This window comes from Pseudochaenichthys georgianus, unplaced genomic scaffold (assembly GCF_902827115.2).
Source record: "Pseudochaenichthys georgianus unplaced genomic scaffold, fPseGeo1.2 scaffold_1996_arrow_ctg1, whole genome shotgun sequence".
NCBI classification, from domain to species: Eukaryota; Metazoa; Chordata; class Actinopteri; order Perciformes; family Channichthyidae; genus Pseudochaenichthys; species Pseudochaenichthys georgianus.
The window spans coordinates 1-24,519 of NW_027262709.1; the positions used below are offsets into that span (position 1 = coordinate 1).

Below are 24,519 nucleotides of genomic sequence, written 5' to 3' on the forward strand. Positions count from 1 at the left end.
CAGGACACAGAGAACTACAGGAACACAGAGAGAACTACAGGAACACATAGAGAACTACAGGAACACAGAGAGAACTACAGGAACACAGAGAGAACTACAGGAACACACAGAGAGAACTACAGGAACACAGAGAGAACTACAGGAACACAGAGAGAACTACAGGAACACAGAGAGAACTACAGGAACACAGAGAGAACTACAGGAACACAGAGAGAACTACAGGAACACAGAGAACTACAGGAACACAGAGAGAACTACAGGAAACACAGAGAGAACTACAGGAACACAGAGAGAACTACAGGAACACAGAGAGAACTACAGGAACACAGAGAGAACTACAGGAACACAGAGAGAACTACAGGAACACAGAGAGAACTACAGGAACACAGAGAGAACTACAGGAACACAGAGAGAACTACAGGAACACAGAGAGAACTACAGGAACACATAGAGAACTACAGGAACACAGAGAGAACTACAGGAACACAGAGAGAACTACAGGAACACAGAGAGAACTACAGGAACTACTGTGTGAGCTGAATTAGTATTGATGATATAAATATATATATATATATAAATATATTCAGCACTTTGTTTACTCTCCAGGAGACCCTCATTGGTCTCTGTGTTCATCACTTTGTTTACTCCACTTTATAATTCACTGTAGTTTATTATTATTAATGTTTTATTGTTAATATGAATGTGTTGATGTTATTATAATGTATTGTTGTTATAATGTGTTGTTGTTGTTATTAAAGTGTTGTTGTTGTTGTTGTTGTTGTTTACCTGTCTCCCTGCAGATGTGGATGAGTGCATTGCTGTTGACGAGGATCTCCTCTGCGATCATTTCTGTCACAACTTCATCGGGGGGTTCTACTGCTCCTGTCGCTACGGTTACCAGCTGCATGCCGACAACCGCACCTGCACAGGTGAGACCAACCTGAGACCAACCTGAGTCTCAGTCGAGTCTCACTCTTTAGTGTCCCCTGGTCTCCCAGCTGCGTACGTCACTCTTTAGTGTCCCCTGGTCTCCCAGCTGTGTGCGTCACTCTTTAGTGTCCCCTAGTCTCCCAGCTGTGTGCATCACTCTTTAGTGTCCCCTGGTCTCCCAGCTGTGTGCGTCACTGTTTAGTGTCCCCTGCCCTGGTCTCCCAGCTGTGTGTGTCACTCTTTATTGTCCCCTGGTCTCCCAGCTGTGTGCGTCACTCTTTAGTGTCCCCTGCCCTGGTCTCCCAGCTGTGTGCGTCACTCTTTAGTGTCCCCTGGTCTCCCAGCTGTGTATTTCACTCTTTAGTGTCCCCTGGTCTCCCAGCTGTGTGCGTCACTCTTTAGTGTCCCCTGCCCTGGTCTCCCAGCTGTGTGTGTCACTCTTTATTGTCCCCTGGTCTCCCAGCTGTGTGCATCACTCTTTAGTGTCCCCTGGTCTCCCAGCTGTGTGCGTCACTCTTTAGTATCCCCTGCCCTGGTCTCCCAGCTTTGTGCGTCACTCTTTAGTGTCCCCTGGTCTCCCAGCTATGTATTTCACTCTTTAGTGTCCCCTGGTCTCCCAGCTGTGTGCGTCACTCTTTAGTGTCCCCTGCCCTGGTCTCCCAGCTGTGTGCGTCACTCTTTATTGTCCCCTGGTCTCCCAGCTGTGTGCGTCACTCTTTAGTGTCCCCTGGTCTCCCAGCTGTGTGCGTCACTCTTTATTGTCCCCTGGTCTCCCAGCTGTGTGCGTCACTCTTTAGTGTCCCCTGGTCTCCCAGCTGTGTGCGTCACTCTTTAGTGTCCCCTGGTCTCCCAGCTGTGTGCGTCACTCTTTAGTGTCCCCTGGTCTCCCAGCTGTGTGCGTCACTCTTTAGTGTCCCCTGGTCTCCCAGCTGTGTGCGTCACTCTTTAGTGTCCCCTGGTCTCCAGCTGTGTGCGTCACTCTTTAGTGTCCCCTGGTCTCCCAGCTGTGTGCGTCACTCTTTAGTGTCCCCTGGTCTCCCAGCTGTGTGCGTCACTCTTTAGTGTCCCCTGGTCTCCCAGCTGTGTGCGTCACTCTTTAGTGTCCCCTGGTCTCCAGCTGTGTGCGTCACTCTTTAGTGTCCCCTGGTCTCCCAGCTGTGTGCGTCACTCTTTAGTGTCCCCTGGTCTCCCAGCTGTGTGCGTCACTCTTTAGTGTCCCCTGGTCTCCAGCTGTGTGCGTCACTCTTTAGCATCCCCTGGTCTCCCAGCTGTGTGCGTCACTCTTTAGTGTCCCCTGGTCTCCCAGCTGTGTGCGTCACTCTTTAGTGTCCCCTGGTCTCCAGCTGTGTGCGTCACTCTTTAGTGTCCCCTGGTCTCCCAGCTGTGTGCGTCACTCTTTAGTGTCCCCTGGTCTCCCAGCTGTGTGCGTCACTCTTTAGTGTCCCCTGGTCTCCCGGCGTTGTTGCTGAATGTTACATTACATTACATTGCACCGAGCTGAGGCTTTTATCCAAAGCGACTTACAATAAGTGCGTTCGACCAACAAAATACAACCTTGAAGAAAACAGAATCATAAAGTACATCAGGTTTCATAGAGCCAAGCATCTCAAGTGCTACTCAGCTGGCTTTAGAGGAGCCAGTCCTTTGTTAGTATATAAGTGCTTTGTTAGCAGTTCTATCCTCGAGGTGGAGTCGAAGGAGACGAGTCTCAGTCTGGAAGGTGTGTGAGCTTTCTGCTGTCCTGATGTCAGGGAGCTCGTTCCACCATCTTGGAGCCAGGACAGCAAACCCACGTGTTTCTGCTGATGGGACTTGGGTCCCCCTCGCAGCGAGGGTGCAGCGAGTCGTCTGGCTGATGCAGAGCGGAGTGCACGTGCTGGGGTGCACGGTTTAACCATGTCCTGGATGTAGGAAGGGCCAGATCCATTCACAGCACGGTACGCAGGTACCAGGGTCTGGAAGTGGATTCTAGCAGTTACCGGAAGCCAGTGGAGGGAGCGGAGGAGCGGGTGGTGTGGAACATTCAGGAAGGTTGAAGACCAGACGAGCCGCTGCATTCTGGGTGAGAGAGGTCGGATGGCTCATGCAGGCAGACCAGCAGGAGGGAGCTGCAGTAGTCTAGTGAGGTGACGAGAGCCTGGACCAGAACCTGCGTGGCTCTCTGGGTCAGCTGGGGACGCGTCCTCCTGATGCTGGAGAGCGTGTATCTGCAGCAGCGGGTTGGAGCAGCGATGTTTGCAGTGAAGGACAGGTTGTTATCTAGGGTCTCACCCAGAGTCCTTGCAGTCTGAGTCGGGGAAACAGCAGAGGGGCCGATGTTGATGGTCAGGTCAAGAGTGGGACGATCTTTTCCCGGAAGGAAAAGCGGTTCAGTCTTGTCGAGGTTGAGCTTGAGGTGATGAGCGGACATCCACTGAGAGATGTCAGCTAGACGAGCAGAGATGCGAGCGACGACCTGGGTCTCTGAGCGGGGGAAGGACAGGACTCATTGGGTGTCGTCAGCGTAGCAGTGGTATGAACAACCATGCGGGCTAATGACAGATCCGAGCGAGTTTGTGTACAGGGAGAAGAGGAGGGGACCGAGAACAGAGCCCTGAGGGACCCCTGTAGTTAATTCACAAGGGTCGGACTCAGACCCTCTCCAAGTGACCCTGTAGGTGCGGTCTTTGAGGTATGAGGTGAGGAGGGAAAGTGCAGAGCCTGAAGGAGGATCTGATGGTTCACCGTGTCGAATGCAGCAGACAGGTCCAACAGGATGAGGACAGAGGAGAGGGAGGCTGCTTAGTGTGCAGTTCCTCAGAGACAGCAAGGAGGGCAGTTTCTGTGGAGTGACCTGCCTTGAAACCAGACTGGAGCGGATCCAGAAGGTTGTTCTGATGGAGAGAGCAGGAGAGGTGTTTAAAGACGGCGCGTTCAAGTATTTTAGACAGGAGCACTTTGGGGTGAAGTGCCTCAGGGACACAACGACATGCTGACTGCAGTGGGGTTTGAACCTGTGCCCCCCTGATCCCAACACCGACACATTGCACCACACGTCAATATTGTAATACTGAACATGCAGTGTGTGTGTGTGTGTGTGTGTGTGTGTGTGTGTGTGTGTGTGTGTGTGTGTGTGTGTGCGTGAGTGTATGTGTGAGAGTGTGTGTGTGTGTGTGTGTGTGTGTGTGTGTGTGTGTGTGTGTGTGTGTGTGTGTGTGTGTGTGTGTGTGTGTGTGTGTGTGTGGACTCTGCCCTCTCTCTGACTGATAGCAGCTTCTGATTGGAGCTAAATATTTACATGTTCTGCATGTCTCTGTGTGGGGGAGGCTCACACACTCTCACACATACACTCACTCACGCACACACACACACACACACACACACACACACACACACACACTCTCACACATACACTCACGCACACACACACACACACACACACACACACACACACACACACACACACACACACACACACACACACACACACACACAGATTAGGGGGTCGGGGGTCTTGACTCTCAAAATGTCTCTGACATAAACACAGAGGATCGGGGGGGGGGGGGGGTTTCTGTGGGAAGATACAACAGATATGTTATGTATTGATGCTTTCTAACCCTGATGCATTGTGGGTAACTCCGAGCTTTGCAGACACTCTGCAGGAAACTGTCAAAATATAAATAACAATACCAATAAGTAATTACATTATTGTTACATTACAACAAATTACTACCAGGGTTATAATGTTAAAATACATTTAAACTGTTATTTTGGTGCAGTTTGTGGAGACCGGATTTATTATATGTTCTCTTGATTGTAACAGTTAAAGGTGGGGTGGGTCATTTTGGAGAAACAGCTCGAGTCCGTAAAAAATCTGCCACTTCCTCCCAGAGCCCCTCCTCCAACACACACGAACGCGCACATGACCAATGAGGGCTCGAGATGAGTTTGTGCCCCGATGGAAGGCTGGCAGGCAGGTAGGCCATCCGGTTACTTTAGCCGGCTCAGATGATTGGTCGTGCTTTTTACAGCGCCACGGCTTCAAAGCATTTAATGTATTCATTCCTATCGGGATGTTATGAGCATTCCATGCAATATAACAAGGGTATCTCGAGCCGGTTTCTCAAACGTACCTACCCCACCTTTAATCCAGTGTGTGTGTGTGTGTGTGTGTGTGTGTGTGTGTGTGTGTGTGTGTGTGTGTGTGTGTGTGTGTGTGTGTGTGTGTGTGTGTGTGTGTGTGTGTGTGTGTGTGTGTGTGTGTGTGTGTGTGTGTGTGTGTGTGTGTGTCAGTGGAGTGCAGTGACGGTGTGTTCAGGGAGCGCTCTGGAGTTCTGAGCTCTGTAGATTTCCCCTCTCCGTACCCTAAGAGCTCCGACTGCTCCCTGAGGATCCAGGTGCTGCCAGGCTTCAGGCTCCGCCTCCACTTCCACCCCCACTTCGACATCGAGGACCACCCCGAGGTCAGCTGTCCTTATGACCAGCTGAGGGTGAGACGCACACAGACACACACACACACTTTATCCTGAGGTTATGTAGACACACAGCACACAAACGTTTGTCTAAAAGCAGTAACTGAACAGGAAGTGAATATTATGGGATGTCAGGTGGTGTCTGGCAGCAGGACGTTCGGTCCATTCTGCGGGACTCGAGCTCCAGACGACATCGAGACTGACGGACACGAGGCGACGGTGATGTTCCACAGCGACGACTCAGGGGAGAACGTGGGCTGGAGACTGACCTACCAAACTATAGGTAATTATACACACTAATACACAACTACAGGTACTAATACACACTACTCCAGCGACGGCTCAGGAGGGAACCTGGGCTGGAGACTGTTGTGTTGGTCACTCTGCAGGGACAGCAGGGGGCCATCCTCTCCTACTCTATCGGTGCAGTAATCAGCAAAGCATTCTCCATGTCTTCTCCACACTGTGACCCTACCATCCAAGTGCTGTAGGCAATATATTGTTTTGTATACAATTAATTGATATATATTAGCTGTACACTTTACTAATATAATAGTTTCTTACGGACAACTTTACCATTAAATCCCATCCAATTAATCTTAAAGCTCCTGTTGGTCCTCCTGGTCAGCTCCATTATCAACAGGCCTGTAGAGCGAGCAGTCATCAGTGAATAACCGCATGAAGCACTGACATAGCATAGGAGGAGCTGTGGGCCCAGCACAGAGCCCTGTGGGACACAAGAGCCCTGTGAGCCCAGCACAGAGTCCTGTGGGACACCAGAGCCCTGTGGGACACAAGAGCCCTGTGAGCCCAGCACAGAGTCCTGTGGGACACCAGAGCCCTGTGGGACACCAGAGCCCTGTGGGCCCAGCACAGAGCCCTGTGGGACACAAGAGCCCTGTGGGACACCAGAGCCCTGTGGGACACCAGAGCCCTGTGGGCCCAGCACAGAGCCCTGTGGGACACAAGAGCTCTGTGAGCCCAGCACAGAGTCCTGTGGGACACCAGAGCCCTGTGGGACACCAGAGCCCTGTGGGCCCAGCACAGAGTCATGTGGGACACCAGAGCCCTGTGGGCCCAGCACAGAGTCCTGTGGGACACCAGAGCCCTGTGGGCCCAGCACAGAGCCCTGTGGGACACAAGAGCTCTGTGAGCCCAGCACAGAGTCCTGTGGGACACCAGAGCCCTGTGGGACACCAGAGCACTATGTGCCCAGCACAGAGTCATGTGGGACACCAGAGCCATGTGGGACACCAGAGCCCTGTGGGCCCAGCACAGAGTCATGTGGGACACCAGAGCCCTGTGGGCCCAGCACAGAGTCCTGTGGGACACCAGAGCCCTGTGGGCCCAGCACAGAGCCCTGTGGGACACAAGAGCTCTGTGAGCCCAGCACAGAGTCCTGTGGGACACCAGAGCCCTGTGGGACACCAGAGCACTATGTGCCCAGCACAGAGTCATGTGGGACACCAGAGCCATGTGGGACACCAGAGCCCTGTGGGCCCAGCACAGAGTCATGTGGGACACCAGAGCCCTGTGGGCCCAGCACAGAGTCCTGTGGGACACCAGAGCCCTTTGGGACACCAGAGCACTGTGGGCCCAGCACAGAGTCATGTGGGACACCAGAGCCCTGTGGGCCCAGCACAGAGCCCTGTGGGACACAAGAGCTCTGTGAGCCCAGCACAGAGTCCTGTGGGACACCAGAGCCCTGTGGGACACCAGAGCCCTGTGGGCCCAGCACAGAGTCATGTGGGACACCAGAGCCCTGTGGGCCCAGCACAGAGTCCTGTGGGACACCAGAGCCCTGTGGGCCCAGCACAGAGCCCTGTGGGACACAAGAGCTCTGTGAGCCCAGCACAGAGTCCTGTGGGACACCAGAGCCCTGTGGGACACCAGAGCACTATGTGCCCAGCACAGAGTCATGTGGGACACCAGAGCCATGTGGGACACCAGAGCCCTGTGGGCCCAGCACAGAGTCATGTGGGACACCAGAGCCCTGTGGGCCCAGCACAGAGTCCTGTGGGACACCAGAGCCCTTTGGGACACCAGAGCACTGTGGGCCCAGCACAGAGTCATGTGGGACACCAGAGCCCTGTGGGCCCAGCACAGAGTCCTGTGGGACACCAGAGCCCTGTGGGCCCAGCATAGAGTCCTGTGGGACACCAGAGCCCTGTAGGACACCAGAGCCCTGTGGGACACAAGAGCTCTGTGAGTCCAGCACAGAGACCTGTGGGACACCAGAGCCCTTTGGGACACCAGAGCCCTGTGGGACACCAGAGCCCTGTGGGCCCAGCACAGAGTCCTGTGGGACACCAGAGCCCTGTGGGACACCAGAGTCTGGACACTGTACTATACACTAATACCCGTATATAGGTAGAAGTACACACTGTACACACAGCAGTGAGCCGCCGCTTTCATTTAGGGCTTTTATTTTGTTGTGACAGGAAGTAAGTGTGCGGCACCTGAAGCCCCGCTCCATGCCCTGCTGACCCCCGTCCAATCAGAATACTCGTTCAAAGACCACATCCTGTTCACCTGCTCAACTGGATTCACTCTGCTGCAGGTACTGCGTCTTATTCTGAAAAACCAGCGAGTCACTTCCTACGATCTCAGAGCTGTGATTTAATGTGTGTGTGTGTGTGTGTGTGTGTGTGTGTGTGTGTGTGTGTGTGTGTGTGTGTGTGTGTGTGTGTGTGTGTGTGTGTGTGTGTGTATGTGTGTGTGTGTGTGTGTGTGTGTGTGTGTGTGTGTGTGTGTGTGTGTGTGTGTGTGTGTGTGTGTGTGTGTGTGTGTGTGTGTGTGTGTGTGTGTGTGTGTGTGTGTGTGTGTGTGTGTGTGTGTGTGTGTGTGTGTGTGTGTGTGTGTGTGTGTGTGTGTGTGTGTGTGTGTGTGTGTGTGTGTGTAGGATGGAGAGGCTCTGGATCATCTTCAGATCGTCTGTCAGTCTGACGGCTCGTGGAGCAGCAGCCCTCCCCGCTGCCAGAGTGAGTATTCATTATATATTACTATCATGTTGTGTAAAGTATGTAGTATGTATAGTATAAATCAGGGGTCGGCGTGCCAATGGTGGCACGCGAATAAGTGTGCAAATATTTAAATTGTGTTTTCGGATCCTGAACGAGACCGCCGCCAGAGCGCGTCTCCCTGTCACCTGCAGAAGGTGTTACGACTAAATAAACGGGTTTGAACTCACACAGGTTTTTAACAAAGAAGGTTTTATTCAGACCAAAGCTCAACGACAGTGGTAAACAAAAACTAAATCACTCTTAACGAGGAAAGACACTGGAGCACGAATATATGAATACTTAGACAAGACGTGGCTCAAAGCTCTGCTTGGGATTCTTTCTGGCATGATACGCTGGTAGACTGTCACAAGAAACGAAACAAACTGGCACAGGACAAAGGGAGACGAGGACAATACATACACCAGGTAATGTGGAACAGGTGGAAACCATCAGGGGCGTGGGAGACACACGAGGTCAGAGGATCTGAAAGAGAGGAAAGGTTACTATTCCAAAGGGGAAAATCACTAGACAAAGACAAAACACTTAACTAAACTAACATACTTTGGGAGAGATGACAGAAGGAAGCCACGCAACGCAGCCCCGCTCTCTTTAACTCCAGTCGACTTTCTGCTGCGTTCCTCCGTGGTGAAACGCTCAGGGGAAGCGCTGCCGGAGCGCGCCCACACTTCAGAAACTGCAGTACCCATAACGAGCTGTACACATGCTGCAGTTTTTGCGTGGCTGTGTCTTTAGTTGAAAGCCCAGTGGCGATCTGATCATTTCTCATCGAACATAATGTGCTACACAGGGGCGGACTGGTCATGTCTGTGTTCTGGAGAATCACAGAATGGATGGTCGTCATTATTATTATGCCGTTTAAACCAATTATTTAAATGTGTTCAAACGGCATCATGTAAGTCGCGCTGACAGGTGAAAGAGGTCCACACACTGCTTCCCCGCAGCGAGGCTCCCCCCCCTGTTGACAGTTCACGATCATCGGGCTCTCCCCCCCCCCTGTTTACAGTTCACGAGCGTCGAGCCCTTCCCCCCCCTGTTTATAGTTCACGAGCGTCGAGCCCCTCCCCCCCTGTTTACAGTTCACGATCATCGGGATCTTCCCCCCCCCCTGTTTACAGTTCACGATCATCGGGCTCTTCCCCCCCCCTGTTTACAGTTCACGATCATCGGGCTCTTCCCCCCCCTGTTTACAGTTCACGATCATCGGGATCTTCCCCCCCCCTGTTTTCAGTTCACGATCATCGGGCTCCTCCCCCCCCCTGTTGACAGTTCACGAGCGTCGAGCCCTTCCCCCCCCTGTTTACAGTTCACGATCATCGGGCTCTTCCCCCCCCTGTTTACAGTTCACGATCATCGAGCCCTCCCCCCCCCCTGTTTACAGTTCACGATCATCGGGCTCTTCCCCCCCCCTGTTTACAGTTCACGATCATCGGGCTCTTCCCCCCCCCTGTTTACAGTTCACGATCATCGGGCTCTTCCCCCCCCCTGTTGACAGTTCACGAGCGTCGAGCCCTTCCCCCCCCTGTTTACAGTTCACGATCATCGGGATCTTCTCCCCCCCCCCCTGTTTATAGTTCACGAGCGTCGAGCCCTCCCCCCCCCCTGTTTACAGTTCACGATCTTCGAGCCCTTCCCCCCCCCTGTTTACAGTTCACGAGCGTCGGGATCTTCCCCCCCCCCTGTTTACAGTTCACGATCATCGGGCTCTTCCCCCCCCCCTGTTTACAGTTCACGATCATCGGGCTCTCCCCCCCTGTTGATAGTTCACGATCGTCGAGCTCTCCCCCCCCCTGTTGACAGTTCACGAGCGTCGAGCTCTTCCCCCCCCTGTTGACAGTTCACCATCGTCGGGCTCTTCCCCCCCCCCCCTGATTTGGTCTGAAGTATGTAGTACGTAGTATGTAGTATAAAGTAGAAAGTAGAAAGTATGTAGTAGAAAGTATTTAGTATGAAGTACAAAATATTATTCATACTTTAAAGCGTTGTTCTTTTCTCTGTAGATACTGGGAGGAGGAGGAGGCGGGCTTTGTCCAGCATCTTAACCAATCACAGTCAAGATTGATTCCTATCGGCCGATAGAGAAACTGCAGTTAGTCTAAAATGAATTTGAATAAAACAGATGAAAGGAATCTGCAGTGTTGAGTTTCTGTCATACTTTTACATATATTAATACACACTTTATTTAGAATAATAATACAAAGTATGTAGTACGTAGTTTAAAGTATGTAGTACGTAGTATAAAGTATGTAGTATGTATAGTGCAGATGAGAGGATATGCAGTGTTGTGTTTCTGTCATAATGTTACATATTAATACACAGAGTCCAGCTGACACACTTTATTAATAATACAAAATAACATCAGAAATCATCTCTCTCAGGATTCATTATTCTCTATACGCTGACAGCTGATTGGTCCTCTCTCTATACGCTGACAGCTGATTGGTCCTCTCTCTATACGCTGACAGCTGATTGGTCCTCTCTCTATACGCTGACAGCTGATTGGTCCTCTCTCTATACGCTACACTGACAGCTGATTGGTCCTCTCTCTATATGCTGACAGCTGATTGGTCCTCTCTCTATACGCTGACAGCTGATTGGTCCTCTCTCTATACGCTGACAGCTGATTGGTCCTCTCTCTATACACTACACTGACAGCTGATTGGTTCTCTCTCTATACGCTGACAGCTGAGTGGTCCTCTCTCTATACGCTGACAGCTGATTGGTCCTCTCTCTCACAGTGGTGGATTGTGGGACTCCACATGCGGTTGCCATGGCCGACCTGGTGTTTGGTAGTCATGACAACGGCACGGTGTTTGGATCCACGGTTTCCTACCTCTGCCGCGAGGACGCCATCCGGCTGGACCCTAGCAACAGTAACTATGATGTGTTTACTAGTAAACAATAATAATAATTCCTTACATTTATTATAGCGCATCATATAATAAAACTAGTAAACAAGTCATCATGTAGTAAAACTAGTAAACAAGTCATCATATGGTAAAACTAAACTAGTCAGCAAGTCATCATATAGTAAAACTAAACTAGTAAACAAGCCATGATTTGGTCAAACTAGTCAACAAGTCATCGTAAAGCTAAACTAGTAAACAAGTCATCATATAATAAAACTAGTAAACAAGTCATCATCTAGTAAAACTAGTAAACAAGTCATCATGTAGTAAAACTAGTAAACAAGTCATCATATAGTAAAACTAGTAAACAAATCATCATATAATAAAACTAGTAAATAAGTCAACATGTAGTAAAACTAGTAAACAAGTCATCATGTAGTAAAACTAGTAAACAAGTCATCATATAGTAAAACTAGTAAACAAATCATCATATAATAAAACTACTAAACAAGTCATCATATACTAAAACTAGTAAACAAGTCATCATGTAGTAAAACTAGTAAACAAGTCATTGTATAGTAAAACAAGTCATCAATTAGTCAAACTAGTAAACAAGTAATCAATTAGTCAAACTAGTAAACAAGTCATCAATTAGTCAAACTAGTAAACAAGTCATCAATTAGTCAAACTAGTAAACAAGTCATCAATTAGTCAAACTAGTAAACAAGTCATCATGTAGTAAAACTAGTAAACAAGTCATCATATAGTAAAACTAAACTAGTAAACAAGTCATCATGTAGTCAAACTAGTAAACAAGTCATCATATAGTAAAACTAAACTAGTAAACAAGTCATCATGTAGTAAAACTAGTAAACAAGTCATCATATAGTAAAACTAAACTAGTAAACAAGTCATCATGTAGTCAAACTAGTAAACAAGTAATCAATTAGTCAAACTAGTAAACAAGTCATCATGTAGTAAAACTAAACTAGTAAACAAGTCATCATATAGTAAAACTAGTAAACAAATCATCATATAGTAAAACTAAACTAGTAAACAAGTCATCATGTAGTAAAACTAGTAAACAAGTAATCATATAGTAAAACTAAACCAATAAACAAGTCATCATATAGTAAAACTAGTAAATAAATCATCATATAGTAAAACTAAACTAGTAAACAAGTCATCATGTAGTCAAACTAGTAAACAAGTAATCAATTAGTCAAACTAGTAAACAAGTCATCATGTAGTAAAACTAAACTAGTAAACAAGTCATCAATTAGTCAAACTAGTAAACAAGTAATCAATTAGTCAAACTAGTAAACAAGTCATCAATTAGTCAAACTAAACTAGTAAACAAGTCATCATATAGTAAAACTAGTAAACAAATCATCATATAGTAAAACTAAACTAGTAAACAAGTCATCATGTAGTCAAACAAGTAATCAATTAGTCAAACTAGTAAACAAGTCATCATGTAGTAAAACTAGTAAACAAGTCATCATATAGGAAAACTAGTAAACAAGTCATCAATTAGTCAAACTAGTAAACAAGTCATCAATTAGTCAAACTAGTAAACAAGTCATCATGTAGTAAAACTAGTAAACAAGTCATCATATAGTAAAACTAAACTAGTAAACAAGTCATCATAGAGTAAAACTAGTAAACAAATCATCATATAGTAAAACTAGTAAACAAGTCATCATGTAGTCAAACTAGTAAACAAGTAATCAATTAGTCAAACTAGTAAACAAGTCATCATGTAGTCAAACTAGTAAACAAGTAATCAATTAGTCAAACTAGTAAACAAGTCATCATGTAGTAAAACTAGTAAACAAGTAATCATATAGGAAAACAAGTCATCAATTAGTCAAACTAGTAAACAAGTCATCAATTAGTCAAACTAGTAAACAAGTCATCATGTAGTAAAACTAGTAAACAAGTCATCATATAGTAAAACTAAACTAGTAAACAAGTCATCATATAGTAAAACTAGTAAACAAATCATCATATAGTAAAACTAAACTAGTAAACAAGTCATCATGTAGTAAAACTAGTAAACAAGTCATCATATAGTAAAACTAAACTAGTAAACAAGTCATCATGTAGTCAAACTAGTAAACAAGTAATCAATTAGTCAAACTAGTAAACAAGTCATCATGTAGTAAAACTAAACTAGTAAACAAGTCATCATATAGTAAAACTAGTAAACAAATCATCATATAGTAAAACTAAACTAGTAAACAAGTCATCATGTAGTAAAACTAGTAAACAAGTCATCATATAGTAAAACTAAACCAATAAACAAGTCATCATATAGTAAAACTAGTAAATAAATCATCATATAGTAAAACTAAACTAGTAAACAAGTCATCATGTAGTCAAACTAGTAAACAAGTAATCAATTAGTCAAACTAGTAAACAAGTCATCATGTAGTAAAACTAAACTAGTAAACAAGTCATCATATAGTAAAACTAGTAAAAAAATCATCATATAGTAAAACTAAACTAGTAAACAAGTCATCATGTAGTAAAACTAGTAAACAAGTCATCATATAGTAAAACTAAACTAGTAAACAAGTCATCATATAGTAAAACTAGTAAATAAATCATCATATAGTAAAACTAAACTAGTAAACAAGTCATCATGTAGTCAAACTAGTAAACAAGTAATCAATTAGTCAAACTAGTAAACAAGTCATCATGTAGTAAAACTAATCAACAAGTCATCATATAGTAAAACTAGTAAACAAGTCATCATGTATTAAAACTAGTAAACAAGTCATCATGTAGTAAAACTAGTAAACAAGTCATCATGTATTAAAACTAGTAAACAAGTCATCATGTAGTAAAACTAGTAAACAAGTCATCGTATAGTAAAACTAGTCAACAAGTTATCATGTAGTAAAACTAGTAAACAAGTCATCATATAGTAAAACTAGTAAATAAGTCAACATGTAGTAAAACTAGTAAACAAGTCATCATATAGTAAAAATAGTAAACAAATCATCATATAGTAAAACTAAACTAGTAAACAAGTCATCATATAGTAAAAATAGTAGATAAGTTAACATGTAGTAAAACTAGTAAACAAGTCATCATATAGTAAAACTAGTAAACAAATCATCATGTAGTAAAACTAGTCAACAAGTCATCATATAGTAAAACTAGTAAACAAGTCATCATGTAGTAAAACTAGTAAACAAGTCATCGTATAGTAAAACTAGTCAACAAGTTATCATGTAGTAAAACTAGTAAACAAGTCATCATATAGTTAAACTAGTAAATAAGTCAACATGTAGTAAAACTAGTAAACAAGTCATCATATAGTAAAACTAGTAAACAAGTCATCATATAGTAAAACCAGTCATCATATAGTAAAACTAAACTAGTAAACAAGTCATCATGTAGTAAAACTAGTAAACAAGTCATCATATAGTAAAACTAGTAAACAAATCATCATGTAGTAAAACTAGTCAACAAGTCATCATATAGTAAAACTAGTAAACAAGTCATCATGTAGTAAAACTAGTCAACAAGTCATCATGTAGTAAAACTAGTCAACAAGTCATCATGTAGTAAAACTAGTCAACAAGCCATTGTATGGTAACACTAGTCAACAAGTTATCATGTAGTAAAACTAGTAAACAAGTCATCATATAGTAAAAATAGTAAACAAATCATCATATAGTAAAACTAAACTAGTAAACAAGTCATCATATAGTAAAAATAGTAGATAAGTCAACATGTAGTAAAACTAGTAAACAAGTCATCATATAGTAAAACTAGTAAACAAATCATCATATAGTAAAACTAAACTAGTAAACAAGTCATCATGTAGTAAAACTAGTAAACAAGTCATCATGTATTAAAACTAGTAAACAAGTCATCATGTAGTAAAACTAGTAAACAAGTCATCGTATAGTAAAACTAGTCAACAAGTTATCATGTAGTAAAACTAGTAAACAAGTAATCATATAGTAAAACTAGTAAATAAGTCAACATGTAGTAAAACTAGTAAACAAGTCATCATATAGTAAAAATAGTAAACAAATCATCATATAGTAAAACTAAACTAGTAAACAAGTCATCATATAGTAAAAATAGTAGATAAGTTAACATGTAGTAAAACTAGTAAACAAGTCCATCCATCCATCCATCCATCTTCTCCCGCTTATCCGTGGTCGGGTCGCGGGGGTAGCAGTTCCAGCAGAGAGCCCCAAACTTTCTTTTCCCTGGCGACATCAACCAGCTCTGACTGGGGGATCCCAAGGCGCTCCCAGGCCAGCGAAGAGATATAATCCCTCCACCTGGTCCTAGGTCTACCCCTTGGTCTCTTCCCAGCTGGACGTGCCTGGAACACCTCCCTAGGGAGGCGCCCAGGTGGCATCCTAACTAGGTGCCCGAACCACCTCAACTGGCTTCTTTCGACGCGAAGGAGGAGCGGCTCAACTCCGAGTCCCTCCCTGATGACCGAACTTCTCACCTTATCTCTAAGGGAGACACCAGCCACCCGGCGGAGGAAACCCATCTCGGCCGCTTGTATCCGCGATCTCGTTCTTTCGGTCATGACCCATCCTTCATGACCATAGGTGAGGGTAGGAACGAAAATGGCCCGGTAGACAGAGAGCTTTGCCTTCCGGCTCAGCTCCCTTTTCGTCACAACGGTGCGGTAAAGCGACTGCAATACCGCTCCCGCTGCTCTGATTCTCCGGCCCATCTCACGCTCCATTGATCCCTCACTCGAGAACAAGACCCCGAGATACTTGAACTCCTTCACTTGGGGTAAGGACTCATTCCCTACTTGGAGTGGACAGTCCATCGGTTTCCTGCTGAGAACCATGGCCTCAGATTTGGAGGTGCTGATCCTCATCCCAGCCGCTTCACACTCGGTTGCGAACCGATCCAGTGAGTGCTGAAGGTCGCAGACCGATGAAGCCATTAGAACCACATCATCTGCAAAAAGCAGTGGTGCAATCCTTAGTCCACCGAACTGCAGACCCCCCCCCCCCACGACTACGCCTCGAAATCCGATCCATGTATATTACAAACAGGATTGGTGACAAAGCGCAGCCCTGGCGGAGGCCAACCCTCACCGGAAATGGGTCCGACTTACTGCCGAGGACCCGGACACAGCTCTCGCTTTGGGAGTACAGAGATTGGATGGCCCTGAGTAGAGACCCCCTCACCCCATACTCCCGCAGCACCTCCCACAGTAACTCCCTGGGAACCCGGTCATACGCCTTCTCCAAGTCTACAAAACACATGTAGACCGGATAAGCGTACTCCCAGGCACCCTCCAGGATCCTTGCGAGAGTAAAGAGCTGATCCGTCGTTCCACGACCAGGACGGAATCCGCATTGTTCCTCCTCAATCTGAGGTTCGACAATCGGCCTGACCCTCCTTTCGAGTACCTTGGAGTAAACTTTCCCGGGGAGGCTGAGTAGTGTGATGCCTCTGTAATTGGCACACACCCTCTGATCCCCCTTTTTGAAAAGGGGGACCACCACCCCGGTCTGCCACTCCTTCGGTACTGTTTCCGACTTCCACGCAACGTTGATGAGACGTGTCAACCATGACAGTCCCTCAACACCCAGAGCCTTCAGCATTTCCGGGCGGATCTCATCCACCCCCGGGGCTTTGCCACTGTGGAGTTGTTTGACGACCTCAGTGACCTCCCCCCGGGAGATTGGTGTTGATCCCTCGTCATACTCCAGCTCTGCCTCTAACATAGAGGGCGGAGTTGTCGGGTTCAGGAGTTCCTCAAAGTGTTCCTTCCAACGTCCCAACACTCCATCAGTTGAGGTCAACAACGTCCCATCCTTACTGTACACAGCTTGGATGGTTCCCTGCTTCCCCCTCCTGAGGTGTCGGACAGTTTTCCAGAACAACTTTGGTGCCGCCCGAAAGTCCTTCTCCATGTCTTCTCCGAACTTCTCCCACACCCGCTGCTTTGCCTCGGCCACGGATGAGGCTGCTGCCCTTCGGCCTGTCGGTACCTTGCAACTGCCTCGGGAGTCCCCCGGGATAACAAATCCCTGAAGGCCTCCTTCTTCAGTCGGACGGCTTCCCTGACCACCGGTGTCCACCAGGAGGTTCGAGGGTTACCGCCCCTTGAGGCACCTAAGACCTTGAGACCACAGCTCCCCACCGCGGCTTCGGCAATAGAGGCTTTGAACACCGACCACTCTGGTTCAATGTCCCCAACCTCCACAGGAATGCCCGAAAAGCTCCGCCGGAGGTGTGAGTTGAAGGCCTCCTGAACTTGGGCCTCCTCCAGACGTTCCCAGTTCACCCGAACTACACGTTTGGGCTTACCAGGTCTATCCAGAGGCTTCCCCCTCCACTCGACCCAACTCACCACCAGATGGTGATCAGTTGACAACTCCGCCCCTCTCTTTACCCGAGTGTCCAAAACATACGGCCTCAGGTCCGATGATACGATAACGAAATCGATCATGGACCTTCTGCCTAGGGTGCTCTGGTACCACGTACACTTATGAGCATCCTTATGTTCGAACATGGTGTTTGTTATGGCCAATCCATGACTAGCACAGAAGTCCAGTAACAAACCACCACTCCGGTTCAGATCAGGGGGGCCGTTCCTCCCAATCACGCCCCTCCAAGTGTCTCCATCATTGCCCACATGTGCGTTGAAGTCTCCCAGCAAGACTAAGGAGTCCCCTTCAGGAGCCCCATACAGGACTCTTTCCAGGGTCTCCAAGAAGGCCGAATACTCTGAACTGCTGTTGGGTGCATAAGCACACACAACAGTCAGAGTTTTCCCCCCCATAACCCGCAGGCGTAGGGAGGCGACCCTCTCGTCCACTGGGGTAAACTCCAACAACGAAGCACCTAACCGGGGACTTGTGAGTATCCCCACACCCGCCCGGCGCCTCACACCTTGAGCAACTCCGGAGAAGAATAGAGTCCAACCCCTATCCAGAAGTAAGGTTCCAGAGCCGACGCTGTGCGTAGAGGTGAGCCCAACCAGATCCAACTGGTACCGCTCCACCTCCCGCACAAGCTCCGGCTCCTTCCCCCCCAGAGAGGTGACGTTCCACGTCCCCAAAGCCAGCTTCTGCCGCCCGGGTCTGGTCCGCCGAGACCCTCCGCTTTCACTGCCACCCGTCTGGCAGCGCACCCGACCCCATCGATGTTTCCCGTAGGTGGTGGGCCCGCGGGACGGAGAAGCGGAGGTGTTGCCCACGTTGCCTTTTCGGGCTGGGCCCGGCCGGGCTCCGTGGCAAGCCCGGCCACCAGACGCTCGCCGACGAGTCCTCCTTCTGGGCCTGGCTCCAGAAGGGGACCCCGGGCTTCCTCCGGGCCGGGTATCCTCACTTCTTGTTTTTCCTTTCATGAGGTCTTTTGAACCAATCTTAGTCTGGCCCCTTGCCTGAGACCAATTTGCCATGGGAGACCCTACCAGGAACACAAGGTTCCAGACAACACAGCCCCCAGGTTCATCAGGGCACACAAACCTCTCTACCACGGTAAGGTGCTGGTTCTTCAGAGAGGTAGTAAACAAGTCATCATATAGTAAAACTAGTAAACAAATTATCATGTAGTAAAACTAGTCAACAAGTCATCATATAGTAAAACTAGTAAACAAGTCATCATGTAGTAAAACTAGTAAACAAGTCATCGTATAGTAAAACTAGTCAACAAGTTATCATGTAGTAAAACTAGTAAACAAGTCATCATATAGTTAAACTAGTAAATAAGTCAACATGTAGTAAAACTAGTAAACAAGTCATCATATAGTAAAACTAGTAAACAAGTCATCATTTAGTAAAACTAGTAAACAAGTCATCATATAGTAAAACTAAACTAGTAAACAAGTCATCATGTAGTAAAACTAGTAAACAAGTCATCATATAGTAAAACTAGTAAACAAATCATCATGTAGTAAAACTAGTCAACAAGTCATCATATAGTAAAACTAGTAAACAAGTCATCATGTAGTAAAACTAGTCAACAAGTCATCATGTAGTAAAACTAGTCAACAAGTCATCATGTAGTAAAACTAGTCAACAAGCCATTGTATGGTAACACTAGTCAACAAGTGTGTGTGTGTGTGTGTGTGTGTGTGTGTGTGTGTGTGTGTGTGTGTGTGTGTGTGTGTGTGTGTGTGTGTGTGTGTGTGTGTGTGTGTGTGTGTGTGTGTGTGTGTGTGTGTGTGTGTGTGTGTGTGTGTGTGTGTGTGTGTGTGTGTGTGTGTGTGTGTGTGTGTGTGTGTGTGTGTGTGTGTGTGTGTGTGTGTGTGTGTGTGTGTGTGTGTCTGTGTGTCATGCAGGCTCCTACAGCTGTGCTCTAACTGGTGATTGGGTACATTCAGAGTCAGGGAGCAGCCGACTGCCCAGCTGTCTGCCAGGTAACTGAGATACTGCATATAATATATTTATATATATATAAATATATATATATACTGTGATACTGCATATACAGTATTAAACCTGAGAGAGAAAAAGAGTTTGAGCTCCATCCTGTTTCAGAGAGAATCCTTGATGTGGTTTGGAACATGATGTGGAGTTTCATCACGGCAGCATTTAGCTGAGTTTCTGCTGATGAGATCTACTCTCTCTCTGAAGCTACTGACCCAGAGTCAGCTCTTTAGGACCAGCTGGAGGAGAGGGGGGGGCTACAAGGACCTGTTTGGGGTTTGGAGCAGGACACTTCAGAGACATGTCCTTAGTAACAGCTGGAAGAGAGGGGGGCTACAAGGACCTGTTTGGGGTTTGGAGCAGGACACTTCAGAGACATGTCCTTAGTAACAGCTGGAAGAGAGAGGGAGGGGCTACAAGGATCTGTTTGGGGTTTGGAGCAGGACACTTCAGAGACATGTCCTTAGTAACAGCTGGAAGAGAGAGGGGGGGGGCTACAAGGACCTGTTTGGGGTTTGGAGCAGGACACTTCAGAGACATGTCCTTAGTAACAGCTGGAAGAGAGGGGGGGCTATAAGGACCTGTTTGGGGTTTGGAGCAGGACACTTCAGAGACACATGTCCTTAGTAACAGCTGGAAGAGAGGGGGGGGCTACAAGGACCTGTTTGGGGTTTGGAGCAGGACACTTCAGAGACACATGTCCTTAGTAACAGCTGGAAGAGAGAGGGGGGGGGGCTACAAGGACCTGTTTGGGGTTTGGAGCAGGACACTTCAGAGACATGTCCTTAGTAACAGCTGGAAGAGAGAGGGGGGGGGGGCTACAAGGACCTGTTTGGGGTTTGGAGCAGGACACTTCAGAGACATGTCCTTAGTAACAGCTGGAAGAGAGAGGGGGGGGGGGCTACAAGGACCTGGTTGGGGTTTGGAGCAGGACACTTCAGAGACATGTCCTTAGTAACAGCTGGAAGAGAGAGGGGGGGGGGGCTACAAGGACCTGTTTGGGGTTTGGAGCAGGACACTTCAGAGACATGTCCTTAGTAACAGCTGGAAGAGAGGGGGGGGCTACAAGGACCTGTTTGGGGTTTGGAGCAGGACACTTCAGAGACACATGTCCTTAGTAACAGCTGGAAGAGAGAGGGGGGGGCTACAAGGACCTGTTTGGGGTTTGGAGCAGGACACTTCAGAGACACATGTCCTTAGTAACAGCTGGAAGAGAGAGGGGGGGGGGGGCTACAAGGACCTGTTTGGGGTTTGGAGCAGGACACTTCAGAGACATGTTTTTATATATTTGTATATAGTAAGAGATCTTTAACACTGAGATACTGCATATATCTGATAACATGTACTTCTACCACATCAACCAGTACATTAAGCAGTTATTCAACCTCCCCAGGCTGTGGACGCCCGGGCCGCCCCCTGCCCACCCAGGTGAAGCGGGTCGTGGGTGGCCGGGGGGCCACGCCGGGCCTGTTCCCCTGGCAGGTTCTGCTCCAGGTGGAGGACCGGTCCCGGGTCCCAGAGGACCGCTGGTTCGGTTCTGGAGCCCTGCTGTCCCCATCCTGGATCCTGACTGCCGCCCACCTGCTGAGGTCCCAGCGCAGAGACAACAGCGTGGCCCCTGTGGCCCCCCAACACATCAAGGTCTGTACCCACAACAGGTGGCCCCCCAACACGTCAAGGTCTGAACGTCAGAACCAGGTCCTTCTCAGACTCGTTCACACTCTTTTTATCAGGAGATATCCCCCTGCATCATTAATATGTAAAATCTACAAATACAGAATACATCAAAGTTGTTGCGGTAATGTCTTCTCTGTCATTTCTTTGTGAAGTCATGTTCGACAGACTCTTCTGGCACTATTTCTATTTAACACTGTTGGATCTGTTTTATTAGTTTGATGTTGAGGAGCCTGTAAGTGTTTCATTCCAATGTAGCTGGTGAGGAAGCCTTGAATTGAATGTACTGTATATCTCCATGACTGACTGCTGTGAGGCCTTCAGGTGTTCCTGGGACTCCTGGACGCTGCAGACCAGAGGCTGGCCACCAACCGCTCCGTGCAGGAAGTCCTCCTCCATCCACACTTCCAGCCCAACAACTACAACAACGACATCGCCCTGCTGAGGCTGACGGAGCCGCTGGAGTTCAGTGAGCTCATCCTGCCTGTCTGTCTGCCTCCACCCCACAGACAGGTACTAATACTCACACTGTGTACAATCTGAGGTAATACAGAGAGAAGTAGGAACATTTCCTCATAGACTTCTCTACAATCTGAGGTAATAAAGAGAGGGAGAAGTAGGAACATTTCCTCATAGACTTCACTATAATCTGAGGTAATAAAGAGAGAGAGAAGTAGGAGCAATTCCTCATAGACTTCTCTACAATCTGAGGTAATAAAGAGAGAAGTAGGAACATTTCCTCAGAGACTTCTCTACAATCTGAGGTAATAAAGAGAGAAGTAGGAACATTTCCTCAGAGACTTCTCTACAATCTGAGGTAATAAAGAGAGAAGTAGGAACATTTCCTCAGAGACTTCTCTACAATCTGAGGTAATAAAGAGAGAGAGAAATAGGAACATTTCCTCATAGACTTCTATACAATCTGAGGTAATACAGAGAGAGAGAAGTAGGAACATTTCCTCATAGACTTCTCTACAATCTGAGGTAATACAGAGAGAGAGAAGTAGGAACATTTCCTCATAGACTTCTCTACAATCTGAGGTAATACAGAGAGAGAGAAGTAGGAACATTTCCTCATAGACTTCTCTACAATCTGAGGTAATAAAGAGAGAGAGAGAGAAGTAGGAACATTTCCTCATAGACTTCTCTACAATCTGAGGTAATAAAGAAAGAGAGAAGTAGGAACATTTCCTCATAGACTTCTCTACAATCTGAGGTAATAGAGAGAGAGAGAAGTAGGAACATTTCCTCATAGACTTCTCTACAATCTGAGGTAATAAAGAAAGAGAGAAGTAGAAACATTTCCTCATAGACTTCTCTACAATCTGAGATAATAAAGAAAGAGAGAAGTAGGAACATTTCCTCATAGACTTCTCTACAATCTGAGGTAATAAAGAAAGAGAGAAGTAGGAACAATTCCTCATAGACTTCTCTACAATCTGAGGTAATAAAGAAAGAGAGAAGTAGGAACATTTCCTCATAGACTTCTCTACAATCTGAGGTAATAAAGAGAGGGAGAAGTAGGAACATTTCCTCATAGACTTCTCTACAATCTGAGGTAATAAAGAGAGAGAGAAGTAGGAACAATTCCTCATAGACTTCTCTACAATCTGAGGTAATAAAGAAAGAGAGAAGTAGGAACATTTCCTCATAGACTTCTCTACAATCTGAGGTAATAAAGAAAGAGAGAAGTAGGAACATTTCCTCATAGACTTCTCTACAATCTGAGGTAATACAGAGAGAGAGAAGTAGGAACATTTCCTCATAGACTTCTCTACAATCTGAGGTAATACAGAGAGAGAGAAGTAGGAACATTTCCTCATAGACTTCTCTACAATCTGAGGTAATAAAGAGAGAGAGAGAAGTAGGAACATTTCCTCATAGACTTCTCTACAATCTGAGGTAATAAAGAGAGAGAGAAGTAGGAACATTTCCTCATAGACTTCTCTACAATCTGAGGTAATAAAGAGAGAGAGAGAGAAGTAGGAACATTTCCTCATAGACTTCTCTACAATCTGAGGTAATAAAGAGAGAGAGAAGTAGGAACATTTCCTCATAGACTTCTCTACAATCTGAGGTAATACAGAGAGAGAGAAGTAGGAACATTTCCTCATAGACTTCTCTACAATCTGAGGTAATACAGAGAGAGAGAAGTAGGAACATTTCCTCATAGACTTCTCTACAATCTGAGGTAATACAGAGAGAGAGAAGTAGGAACATTTCCTCATAGACTTCTCTACAATCTGAGGTAATAAAGAGAGAGAGAAGTAGGAAACATTTCCTCATAGACTTCTCTACAATCTGAGGTAATAAAGAGAGAGAGAAGTAGGAACATTTCCTCATAGACTTCTCTACAATCTGAGGTAATACAGAGAGAGAGAAGTAGTAACATTTCCTCATAGACTTCTCTACAATCTGAGGTAATAAAGAGAGAGAGAAGTAGGAACATTTCCTCATAGACTTCTCTACAATCTGAGGTAATACAGAGAGAGAGAAGTAGTAACATTTCCTCATAGACTTCTCTACAATCTGAGGTAATACAGAGAGAAGTAGGAACATTTCCTCATAGACTTCTCTACAATCTGAGGTAATAAAGAGAGAAGTAGAAACATTTCCTCATAGACTTCTCTACAATCTGAGGTAATAAAGAGAGAGAGAAGTAGGAACATTTCCTCATAGACTTCTCTACAATCTGAGGTAATAAAGAGAAGAGAGAAGTAGGAACAATTCCTCATAGACTTCTCTACAATCTGAGGTAATAAAGAAAGAGAGAAGTAGGAATATTTCCTCATAGACTTCTCTACAATCTGAGGTAATAAAGAGAGAGAGAGAAGTAGGAACATTTCCTCATAGACTTCTATACAATCTGAGGTAATAAAGAGAGAGAGAGAAGTAGGAACATTTCCTCATAGACTTCTCTACAATCTGAGGTAATAAAGAGAGAGAGAAGTAGGAACATTTCCTCATAGACTTCTATACAATCTGAGGTAATAAAGAGAGAAGTAGGAACATTTCCTCATAGACTTCTCTACAATCTGAGGTAATAAAGAGAGAGAGAAGTAGGAACATTTCCTCATAGACTTCTATACAATCTGAGGTAATAAAGAGAGAAGTAGGAACATTCCTCATAGACTTCTCTACAATCTGAGGTAATAAAGAGAGAGAAGTAGGAACATTTCCTCATAGACTTCTCTACAATCTGAGGTAAAAA

General features: G+C 46.2%; 1 protein-coding gene across 1 annotated transcript; it reads left to right on the forward strand.

The window, feature by feature from the left end:
• Positions 1-50: 50 nt before the first annotated feature.
• LOC117441791 (mannan-binding lectin serine protease 1-like) lies at positions 51-21,821 on the forward strand (the record flags this gene model as incomplete). The annotated part of the gene is made up of 10 exons (XM_034077799.2): positions 51-531; positions 801-929; positions 5,203-5,399; positions 5,517-5,664; positions 7,823-7,941; positions 8,284-8,362; positions 11,140-11,274; positions 19,547-19,624; positions 21,028-21,275; positions 21,633-21,821. Coding segments are annotated over 10 exons (1,803 nt in total), but the record flags the coding sequence as incomplete, so codon positions are not given.
• Positions 21,822-24,519: the final 2,698 nt, after the last annotated feature.